At 41.8% G+C, this 12762-nt stretch overlaps 1 protein-coding gene across 2 annotated transcripts in view; it reads left to right on the forward strand.

The window, feature by feature from the left end:
* The window catches only part of cfap36 (cilia and flagella associated protein 36), a 99313-nt gene that overhangs the window by 29896 nt on the left and 56655 nt on the right, over positions 1 to 12762 (forward strand). For both annotated transcript variants that reach the window (XM_069931484.1, XM_069931483.1), the window contains exon 4: positions 2675 to 2789. In XM_069931484.1, coding sequence (XP_069787585.1) covers positions 2675 to 2789 — 115 coding nt within the window. The remainder of the gene's footprint in view (positions 1 to 2674; positions 2790 to 12762) is intronic.

Below are 12762 nucleotides of genomic sequence, written 5' to 3' on the forward strand. Positions count from 1 at the left end.
AAAGTTCATGTCTCAGTCCCACATCTGAAACACTTCTCTGAAATTTCAGCTTTTGATCTGTAACTTTTGTGGGGTAAGCTATAATTGGTGTAAATTTTTTTTTAAATCCTGAGCTAGTCCATATCTTGCATTAATAATTGATGTCATGCCATCCTTACACAATCTGACCAGCTTCTTTTTGGAACCACCACACCCAAGTCCGATTCCCATTTTCCCCTTGACTTCTGTAACCCTTGTTTTGCACTTTTGCTCTGGAATGCATAGTACATTTTTGTTATAAATTTGGATGTATTCCCCCATCCAGACTGTTCTTTCAGTTTCACTAATTTCAGGTGGGGTCAATGTTGGTCCCCATCTTTCTCTTAAGTATTATCTAAGCTGGAGAAAACAGAAGAAGGACCCATTAGCCACTCCGTATTTGTGTTTTAATTATTTAAAGATATAAGATTTCCTTCCATGTAACAGTCCTTAATATATCTTATACCTTTATCATACCATGAATTTAATATTCTATAACCATGTTCATAGGCAATAATAGATTTTTACACAATGGTGCTTTTATTGATATCCCTACTGTTTTTTTTTCCATTACATTCATTAATTTCTTGCCGTTCTAATCATATGTATTCGAATGGGGTTATCTGTCTTTTTCTTTAGTGATATGAAACTCCATTTATAGTTGAAGTCCTTTGTTGTCTTCAGTGAAGAAGGCTGCCAGGGCAGAAGGTCTTCAATGAATCTAATTTGTTTCCACTTGTAATGAAGATTTCTCCTTTGATGACCCTCTCGGATTACCCAATCTTTTACTTGATATTGATAAAACTGGAGAATTACCAACCTTGGATGTTGTCTCAAAGTTGATTTGGAAGCCAGGGAATGATGAACTCTCTCAAGAACAGGCTTAGTAGAAAATAAATCCTCTCCGTTAACCTCCAAAGTAGGTCTGAAAAGAAGTTAGTCAGCTGGCCAGATTCCGTATCCTCTTCTTAGCCTAAGATTCAGATTTTGGCATCTGCTTCTGCTCTCCAAGTCAATCATTTTTGCAGCTAATTTGGAGTTATTAGCAGACATTTCAGCACAAAGAGCTTCTAATTTGCCAACCCGGTCGTTAACTGTGTCCAAATATTCCTCCACAGATCCCAGACACTCATCAATTGCTCATCAAACCTTTTCAAGTGTAGTTTTGATTTCTCATTGACTCTCTTTTACCATATCAATTGTTTCTTGTGAAATGTTTCTTCAGAAGATCATCAGTGGATCAATGCTGGGGCCCCTGTTTGAGATGCATATAATTGACATAGATGAAAGTGTAAATGGGTAGGTTTGTATGTTTGTAGGTTGATGGAGTTGCGCAGTGGGCTATCAAAGGATATGGATCTTTTACCAATACTTTATGGGCAGTGAATTGGCATGTGCAGTTTAGTCAAAGAAGTGCAAGGTATGCCTTTGGGAGTTTAAATTTAAGGGGAACGTATACAGTTAATGGCAGGATTGGTGTACAGAGAGATTTGGGGATCTAAATCCATAGCTTCCTGAAGGTGTTTGGTATGTTTGCCTTCATTGGCTGGAACATTGAGTAAAATAATAAGGAAGTCATGATACAACTATATAAAACTTGGATTATGCTGCACTTGGAATATTGCATGCAGTTCTGGTTGCCTCCTAACAAGAAGGAAGTGAAGGCTTTGGAAAGCATACAGAAGATGCTTATAAGGATGCTGAGTGGATTAGCGGGTTTGATCTAAGAGGTTAGTTAATCTCGGGTCACTTTCTCTGGAGAATTTGAGGATAGAGAGAGTTTATAAAATCAAGAGGGCATAGACAGACAGAATTTTTTTCCAAGTGTAAATATGCACCAGAGAATCTACACTTGGTCAGAAACAATTGAGGTAGATGTGCAGGGCAAATGTTTATTTTTATAGAGTTATAGGTGCCTGGATCTGGCTGCTGGAGTAGTGGTGGAAGCAGGTATGATGGTGTTTATGAAGCTTTTAGATAGACATATGTACATGCACAGATTGTAGCGATATGGATCATTTGCAGGTTGAAGTTATTTAGCTTCATTTGGCATCATGTTCAACACAGACTTTGTGGGCCAAAGTGCCTGTTCCTGTGGTGAATTGTTCTCTGGTCAATAACAAGAAAAGGCCCTGTGTTTCCCTGTGAGGCACACTTTAAAAGAAAAGATACTTGTCTTCTTTGACTCTTCAGGCCAGGGTGAAGATTCCATCAATTTTCTAATGTTGGCACATATTTACAATAAGACCCTGTTTCCTACTTCTGAAAAACTCGATTGGCTGCGTGAAGGAGCAAGATTGATGAAGGCAAGTGATTCCTGCAATTTTCATAGTTATTTATCTCCAAGTTTGCCCAACTCTACTCCTAATCACCCAGGATCTTGTTCCTGCTAGATGATGATTGCTAAAATGATGGTCCCCATAATTCAGGATTGTAGAAGTGATGAGGTTGTATGGGGAATAGTGTATGAAAAATATTTGTATTGAAAAACATTTGTTTCAGTGAGAAAACTTACTTGTGTAGAGATTTTGCAACGATCTTTTTGATCACCTGAATTCTATTTAATGTTCTGTTAAATAGTTAATTGATGTCACTGTTCTTTTGTCATTTGTATGTTTGTCTTGAGTTTTCAAATTGAACTTTTTTCTTTAAATAGCCTGTCTTCCAACCTGTACTAGCTGCAGAAGACTTTCAAGTGTTTAAGTCATTGATGTTACAGAAAAATGTAGAATTGCAATTACAAGCTCTCCAAATGATTCAAGAGAGAAATGGTAAGAAGAAAATAAAACTACTTTTTTTTTTACTGCTATAAATATCAGTGACCAATAACATATGATTCTGTGAGCAAATTTTTACCATGTAACAGTTTAACAACATGCAGGAGTTCAGTGGGAAACTTTCATGATACAAGATTATATTTTGAAAGTTTAACTATTGCTCTTTGGTTGATGTTTTACAACTTTTAATTTGGCCCTACGACATGGTCTTTTGGTCGAATTGCTGCCACTTCTGGATTTGGGGAAAAAAACTTATTAATTTCATATCATTAACATGCTTCACTGAAGAGGTAATTGGTTCTCTGTATCTTTGTTATATCAGTTTATCATTTAAAATATATCAATTAGATCTCACAATTGGAATAAAATTAAATAATGTGACCATCCTTAAAATGTAATTCTGGTATTATTGTATAGAATTATCCTGCACCACCTCCAAGGACATTTATTGATCTTGAGATGAATGAAGCATATTTGAGCTCTACAACAGAATGTTGTCTGATGAATGCCCTAATATTTTGCACCTTTATATTACATTAGCTTCAAAGATTAAGTTTTGCATTTGCACATAAATTATAGGCTTTTATTATTTGGGGAAAAAAACTTTTTTGATTATCTACAGTGAATGAGATTGCACTTCCCCTACTGATGTGCCACTCACTTAACTTGTTTATGACAAATTGTACTGCTATGAAATGGTTTTGGAACATTTTACTATCCTAGAGATGTTTCGTAAATGCATGTTGTTACATTTTAACATGCCCCTCAACATAATTTGATGATCTCCTAATTAAGTCATATTTCAGTAAGTAAATCTCACTCCAGCAGGGCATGGTATCCACCTGTTTCAAAATGTCGTCATTTGTACTGGTGTCCAAAAAGGGTGTGGTAACCTGCCTAAATGACTGTCGACCAGTGGTACATCAATGATTATGAAGTGTTTTGAATGGCTGGTGTTGAGGCATATCAGCTCCTTTCTGAGCGGCGACATGGATTAGTTCCAATTCACCTATTGTCGCAACAGGTCTATGGCAGTTGCTATCTCCCTGGCTCTGCACAAAACCCTGATAGAAAAGATGCATATTATCAGGGTGCTCTCTTTCGACTGCAGTTCGACATTTGACACTGTCATCCCCTCTAAATTGATCAGCAAACTCAAAGATCTGGGGCTCAACACCCCATTCAGAATCAGAATTTATTGTCATGAAATTCACTGTTTTTCGGCAACATCATAGTGCAAACATTCATATTATAATTATCTTATGACTTTACTATCATATAGTGCACAAAAAATAAGGCAGTGTCTCTGATTCATTGATTATTCAAGAATCTGATGGCAGCGGGGAAGAAGCTGTCTTTGTGCCGTTGAGTGCTCATCTTTAGGCTCCTGTACCTTTTTCCAGTATAATTGGATCCTGGACTTCCTCACCTCCAAACCACAATCAGTGAGTATTAATAAGAATATGTCCTCCATAATCTCCATCAGTACTGGAGCACTACAGGGCTGTGTTCTTGGCTCCATGCTCAACTTGCTGTACACCTATGACTGTGTGGCTCAGTACGACAACAACACCATCTACAAATTCACTGACGATACCACGGTAATAGATTGTATAAAAAGAAGTGATGAGTCAGCATACAGGAGGGAGACTAAAAAAACTTTCCTGGATGGTGCACCAACAACAACCTCGCACACAATGTCACCAAAACAGAGGAGCTGATTGTTGACTGCAGGAAAGGTGCAGTGATCATTGGGGAATCAGAGGCAGAGAGAATGAGCAAATTTAAGTTCTTGGAAGTCACTATCTTGGAGAATCTTTCCTGGACCCAACATACCAATGGCATTGTGAAGAAAGTGCATCAGTGCCTCTACTTCCTCAGGACTGTGGAGGTTTGGCATGACGTTGGAAACACTGGCAAATTTCTACAGATGTCTGGTGGAAAGTGTGCTAACCAGCTGCATCACAGTCTGGTATGGGGACACTAATTCCCTTGAGCTTAAAACCCTGCAAAAGATAGGGGACACAGCCCAGGATATCACAGGTAAAAGCCTCCCACCATCGAGAACATCTATAAGAAATGTTGCCGTTGTAGAGCAGCAGCAATCATCAAGGATCCACACCATCCAGCACATGCTCTGTTCTTGCTGCAACCATCAGGAAAGAGGTAATAGGTGCCAAAAGACTTGCACCACTTGATTCAGGAACAGCTGTTACCCCTCCATCATCAGACTCATTTAAGGACTTTTAGTTTTGCACTTTATTGTTTTTTTTCTCTTGCTATTGCACAGTCACTTTGTTTACATGCATACATTGGGTACAGTTTTTTTTCTTTTGCACTGCCAATAAGTGGTAATTCTGCCTCGTCTGCAGGAAAAAGAATATCAGGGTTGTATGTGATGTCATGTATGTACTCTGATAAATATGAAATCTGAATTTCTTTATTCTGTTATTGATTATTCTGATGAAAGCTGTAATTCAGTTTGGATATATAACAAGTACAATTTATTGTTTGCCTATTGCAATGCCTCCTCTCCACTCCGTTTGTTTCCTACCAGCTCAGCAGTGACCATCTCAAGTTACAAAGTTGCCTTCATGTGCAGTTAATCAAGAAAGTCTGCACATGCTGAGGTCTGGTAAAGTACATAAAAGGGTTACTCAATCTTCATATGGATCTCCTCTATTTCCTGCACTTCTTCCCTGGCCCCTTTTTCCCTCACCCCCCCCCCCCCACCACCCCACATCTACAACAAGGTTCTTGCCTACCATTGGATCACCCTCCGCATCCAACATATTCTTCACAATTTCCATGACCTACTAAAGGATACCACCACCAGTCTCTTCTTCCCATCTCTTTCCAAAGGGATTGCTCCCTTCATGCCTTCCACATCTAGCATCCATTTTCACCAATCATCTCCTTGGTATCTAATCCTGTGAATTCTGCAATTGCACCTCATTCCCTCACTACTGTTTGGGACCCCTGCAGTCCCTTCAAGTGAAGCAACTTGACTATTACCTAGCCCTGGCTGCCCGTTTACAAGAACTCTCGATGCCTCGGGTGCCAACTACTGCCTTGGCCCCGGCTGCCTGCCAACTGGAGCTCCTGATGCCTTGGCCGCCAACCACTGCCAAAGCCCAGGCCACCTGCCTACTGGAACTCCTGGTACCCTGGCTCCCTGCCTACCGGAGATCCCAATGCCTTGGCTGCCTGCCCTCCAGAACTCCCTGTAACTCTCACGCCGACTCTCACCTGGGTCTTTGGGCTGCAGCTTCCAATGCCAACTCTCATCACGTGGCTCCTAATGATTCACACACTCACTGCAGTCCTGACCTCACTGCTGGATCCCTCAGATTCATCATCCACCTCCATCATCCCTGAACCTTCCCACCCCCTTCCCCTTCCCATCTCCCCCTCTGAACTCTCCTCTTCCCAATCCCCCAGCCCTTACACCCTCTAATCTCCCCCTTCTCTCCAGTAACACCTCCCTCCCCTCCCCTCTGACCTCCTCAACCCTACCACCTCCCCTACTCTCTCCCTACCCCATCGGACCTCCCCAACACTTCACCTTCCCCTCTGACATCCCAATCCTCCACACCTCCTGACCTCCCCATCATCCACCTCCCCCCTCTGACCTCCCCTACCCTCCATCTCTATTCTCTAACCCTCCTCCTTCTCTCCACTACACCGACTCCCATTCTGACCCATGATTGGTCTTTACACCCCCTCTGACCTTCCTCTCTCTGAGATAAAGCACTCGGTCCTCAGTTGAGGCCTTACCTTCACCCTCCTCTGCCCACACCTTAATGAGTTCTTCACATGCCACAATACCAGTCTTCTTCCATCATAGCTTCCAGGCCAACTTCCAAGACTGTGACTCTCCACCCCCTCACCCAAGCCACTTCTCCCACTTTAAGCCTACTTCATCCTCTTGGACACCTCATCCTAACCAGCTACATGCTCTGGATCTTTTTGCCACTGAGACATCAATCATTTCAACTTCACCACTTCCACCTCTTATTCTAATTACACCTCCTCCAAAATCTCTGCCCTCCAGTTTCCTTGCAATAATCCCAAATTCACCATCAAACTCTCATGCAAGGGTGTTGTGGTCTGGCACACTGATCTCTACCTTGTTGAGGCCAGACAATAGTCCTCAGACACCTTCTCCTTCCATAGGACACCACCACAGTACATCAAGCCACCATCTCCAACTTCATCAGCTCTGGTCCCCTCTCTCCCACTGCCTCCAATCTCATTATCTCCCATCCCCACACTGCCTAGTTCTACTTTTTATCCAAGATACATAAACTCAATCATCCGATTGCTCTTGCCCCACCCAAGCAGTTTTGTCTCACCTTGACTCTATCTTTTCTCCCCTGTTCCAATCTCTCCCCAACTACATCCGTGATATCTCACATGCCCTCCATCTCATCAATAAATTCAAATTCCTTGATCTGGATGTTTTTACTATGGATGTCCAATCTCTTTGCACCTCCATCCCCCATACAAAAAGTCTCAAGACATTTTGTTTCTTTCTTGACAAAAGACACAACTAGTCACTCTCCACCACCATCCTCCTCTGCCTGGCAGAATTTGTTCTCAAGATCACAAGGCAAAGGAACAGAAGTAGGCCATGCAGTCCATTGGGTTTGCTCCACAAATCCACCATGAGCTAAACTCTTCTCACATCTAGTTCCAAGTTACGGCCTTTTCCACATATCCCTTGATACCTTGACTAATTAGATATCTATCAATCTCCCCTTTAAACTCCCCCAGTGATTTGGCCTCCACAGCTGTATGTCGCGACGAATTCCACAAATCTATGATCCTCTGGCTAAAGAAAATTCTCCTTATCTCTGTTTTACATGGGTACCCTCTAATTCTAAGACAGTGCCCTTTTGTCCTGGACTCACCCACCAGGGGAAACATCTTATTCACATCTACTTTGTCCAATCCTTTCATCATTCGAAATTTTCTGTGAGATCCCCTCACTCCTCTATACTCCAATGTATAGTGTCAAAGAGCCGAAAAGTGTTACTCATACTCATATGAATCATCCTGGAAAATCTTCTCTGTACTCTCTCCAACATTATTACATCCTTTCTAAGACAAGGGGCCCGAAACTCCATACAGTACTCCAAATGAGGTCTTACTAGTGCCCCATGGAACCTCTACTTTCATACACTATTCCCCTTCAAATGAATGCCAACATAGCATTTGCTCTCTTTACTGCCAATCCAACTTGGTGGTTAATCTTTAGGTTATCATGCACAAGGACCCCCAAACCCTTTGCTCTTCTGAATTTTAAATTTTCTCCCTATCCAAATAATAATCTGCCTGTTTATTTCCTCTTCCAAAATGTACAACCGTGCATTTATAAACATTGTATCTCATCTGCCATATCTTTGCCCATTCTCCTAAGCTGTCCAAGTATCTCTGCAGTTTATTCAACACTTCCTACTCCATCACCTATCTAGGTGTCATCTACAAACTTCGCCACAAAACCATTCATTCCATAATCTAAATGATTGTAAAAAGAAGCGGCCCCAACACTAACCCCTGCGGAACACCACGTGTAACCGGCAACCAACCAGAACAGGATCCCTCTATTCCCATCCTTTCTTTCTGCCTATCAGCCAATGCTCCACCTAATGTAATATCTTTCCTGTAATTTCATGGGCTATCTTATTTAGCAGCCTCTTATGCAGCACCCTCTCGAAGGCCTTTTGAAAATCCAAATACACAACATCCATAGCCTCTCCCTTGTCCATCCTACTCAGATTTCCTCAAAAAAATCCATTAGGTTGGTCAGGCAGGAGCTTACCTTCATGAAACCATGCTGGCTTGGACCTATTTCATAACCTTGTCCTTGAGGATCGACTCCAATAACTTTCCAACTACCAACGTCAGACTAATAGGGCCTATAATTTCCTTTTTTTCTGCCTCCCTCATTTCTTAAACAGCAGGGAGAACTATATTAGTGACTTTCCAATCCTCCAGAACCATGCCAGAGTCTATTGATTACAGGAAAATCAATTCCAATGCCTCCACAATCTCCAAAGCCACCTCCTTCAGAACTGTGGGAGCACCTCATTTAATCTGGGAGACTTATCTATCTTTAGTCCATTCAGCTTACGAAGCACTATCTCTCTAGTAATCTTGACTGTACTTCATTTTATTCCCTGAGATGTCAATCAGGTATATTGCTATTGTCTTCCTCAGTGAAGACTGATGCAAAATATTCATTTAGTTCCTCTGCCATTTCTTTGTTACCTATTATAATTTCTCCACCATCAGTTTCAATCAGTGCTATATCTACCCGTGTCTCTCTTTTACTCTTTATATATTTTTAAAAAACTCTTAGTATCCTTTTGTATGTTATTTGCTAACTTCCTTTCATAATTCATCTTTTCTTTCCTAATGATTTTCTTTGTCTCTTTCTGTAAGTTTTTAAGTTTCCCAGTCCTCTGTTTTTCCACTCATTTTTGCTTCCTTGTATGCACTCCTTTTTGCTTTTATTTTAGCCTCTCTTGTTAGCCACATTTGTGCCATTTTTCCATTCATAATTTACCTTTTTCTTGGAATATATCCATCCTGTGCTTTTTTAAAAATTTCTTGTAGAAATATCATCCAATTCTGCTCTGCCATTCCTCCATCTATTTTATTTTTCCAGTCAACTTGGGCCAGTTCCTCTCTCATCCTAATGTAATTCCCTTTGTTCTACTGATATATTGACACACCTGATGTCAGCTTTTTCTTTTCAAATTTGAAACTGGACTCTTATCATGTTATCACTACTTCCTAAGGGTTAATTTACCTTTAATTCCCTAATCACTAAAGGATCATTACACATCACCGAATCTAAAACTGCTGATCCCCTGGTGGGCTTATCAACAAGCTGCTCCAAAAAGCCATCCCGTAGGCATTCTACAAACTCTTTCTCCTGAGATCCAGTACCTTCCTGACTTTCCCAATCCCCTTTCATGTTAAAATCTCCTGTAATTATTTTGACATTCTTCTTCTGACACATTCTTTTTCTATCTCCAGCTGTAGCTCATAGTCTACGTCCTAGCTGTTGTTTGTGGCCTGTATAGGGTCTTTTTACCCTTGCCATTTCTTAATTCAGCCCATAAGAATTCTACCATTTCTGACCCTATTTCCCTTCTTTCTAGTGATTTAATATCATTGCTTACCATCAGAGCCACACCATCCCCTTTACCTACCTGCCTATCTTTCTTACACTCTATACATCTTGTTCCCACTGTTAATAACTTCTCCTTTGACTCCTTTCACTTCCTTTAATCAAAGGAGTAGCCTTGGGTGCCTGCATGAATCCCAGCCATGCCTGCATGTTTGTGGGCTTTCTTGTGCAATCTATGCTGCAAGCCTACACAGGCAAGGCCCCTTAACTCTTCCTCGCTCGTCATCTTCATTTACTTTGCTGCTAACTTCCATCCTGATCTCAAACTCACCTGGTCCATCTCTGACAACACTCTTTTTTTGATCTCTGTTTAAATTGGGAGTCAACCTTTCCACCAACATATTTTACAAACCTATAACTGCCTTGATGACACTTCCTCACACCCAATCCACACCTATTCCCTTCTCGCAATTTCTCCATCTCTGCCACATCTGTTCCTAATAAGGTGTCTTCTGAAGTCCCCCATGAACTCATTTTTATGTGAGATGATAGCAATAGAATGCTGGTTCCTTATTGGTGTAAGTTGAACGGTCATGATTTATTCACAGTCGAGAATTGTGAGGTGTGGGGATGCTAGGCTGGCTTATTCTTAAGAACAGAGGCTGGCAACCTATGGCCTGGCCTGTGATTCAAATTTATCTGTGCTGGTGCGTGACTTTCCCCTTGGTGTGAGGCTGCCCGCCGCCCCTGTGCGAGGCTGGACACAGCCCCCGTGCACAATTGCCCCCCTCCCCCCATGCACAATGGCTGCCCCCCCCAAACTCTGTGCCTGGCTGCCCTCCCTTTGTTCTCTCTTCCCCCACCCCCCCACTTGGAGATTTTGTGATATGATATCATCTCTCTGTGTTACTCCTTGTCTCTCTGCAATCATCTACCTCTCTGTGTTGGACTCCCTCTTATTATTGCACTTCCTCTCCCTGGGTTGGATTCCCTCTCTCTATGTGTGAATTCTCATTTTCTCATTCTTTGTTTGCATGTAAATCTATCTCTTTCTGTCTCTTCCACTCTCTCTGTGTGACTCATCCTCTCTCTGTGACACACACTTCTCTCTGCATGTGTGCCCCATCTCTTTTTGTGTGAGGCTCACCCTCTCCACTGTGGCATTCTCCCCCTCTCATTGATGTCTGTTTTGGGATTAGTTATTTTGTTTTCATTGTGACTAATTTTTCTCCTTATTGACTTTTATGTTTCTTTTTTAAAAATGGTGTCATTTTAATGACTAATTTGTGATTTTTGGTGCATTTCCAGATTTGAGGATGCCTTCCCTGATCTAACTACTTATTTATTTAATGAATTTATGGCAGCATCAGTGCGGCCCACCATTGAATCACTGACACATCTGGCCCATGTATGTTAAAAGGTTGCCTGCCCCTGCTTAAGAACAAAGCACCCTCCATGCAGACGATATGCCTTTCTGATTTGCTTTTTTCCTTGAAATGACTATCTCCTGCCCATCTTGCCTCTGACAGGGCAGTAATGTCTGTGCCAGAGAGTCTGATTTCTTGTGCAAAGGTAACAGCAGTATTTAATTCTTCTGTTCCTGAGGTTGTCCATAGGGGTCCTGATGTTCCATGTCCTTAACTTCCATGTATGTACCAGTAATCATATGAATAAACAATGGAGTTTTCAAAGATGATAATGTTTTTTTCCTTGCTTTCAAGGATATTTATAATCAAAGTGGTGGCCACAAAGCCAGTCCTTCCAGTATTTAATTCTTTTCATTCTTGTGAAAACCACCTTTCATCTGAAGGTGGTGACACTCTTCTTGTTAAACTTTAATCACCTTGTGTGTCTTTTGTCAGCCAATCTATGAATCAATGATTGTGGGACGAAGTCATGACAGGCCTCCACCCTGAGGCCAGCTACGAAGGCTGCTCCAGAGTCCCATTCATATCTAGAGGCACCTCATCGCACCCTCCGGATTCAATGAAGGCGGGGTGACTGGTGCCGCAGCGCCACCCATCATAAATATGCGGCATAGCAATGGCTGTCTTCCCTACCCATAATCCCCCACGCAACTGGAACCACTCTGTTTTGAGCTGCAGTGTGGCCCCGAAGAACAAAGCGCCCAGTTAGATGCCGGAGTGGCCAGCGGGACTGTCACATCCCACACTAGCTGCCCTCTGGTGGCCCCCTCTGACCACCACTGTCAGGTAGGAGGGCGGGGGGCTGTCAGGCAGTGGGGAGTTGGGTCACAGGCTGATGGACTAATTAGCCCATCCCTAAACAGCCACTTAGCACGGCTGTACATTCATATCGATTGGCAGAGTGCAGTGCTCCACTGATTATCCCTCCCCGAGAGGGGTAGGATTGTGTGGCTCAAAGGCGGCTGCCTCACATTAAGAGAGGTAAATGGTTATAAGTTTTGGTGGAGGTTCTCCATCTTTACATTTGGACTTTTGTCCTATCTGAAAGGGCCTTGTGTTAAAAGGAATTATTGTGAACTGGTTTTAAAATTTAAAAATCACACTGTAGTGAGATAAATAAATTGATTTTTAAAAAATAATTTGGTTGTCCTTGATTAGGGTTGAAATCAATCAAACGGATCAAAAAATAAACGAGTTTAATAATATTTTTGACGAAGAGAAAAAAATCAGCAAACCTAGTAGAATCTTTCAGCTCAAAATTTTGCTCTGGGCAAGCTTAACATTGAATGGAATTGTTATGAACTGGGATACCATAAGATAGAGGAGCAGAAGTAGGCTGTTCAGCCTATTGGATCTTCTCTGCCATTCCATCTGAGCAGATCTGTCTCCAACTCAGCTC

This window comes from Narcine bancroftii, chromosome 4 (assembly GCF_036971445.1).
Source record: "Narcine bancroftii isolate sNarBan1 chromosome 4, sNarBan1.hap1, whole genome shotgun sequence".
Lineage (NCBI taxonomy): Eukaryota > Metazoa > Chordata > Chondrichthyes > Torpediniformes > Narcinidae > Narcine > Narcine bancroftii.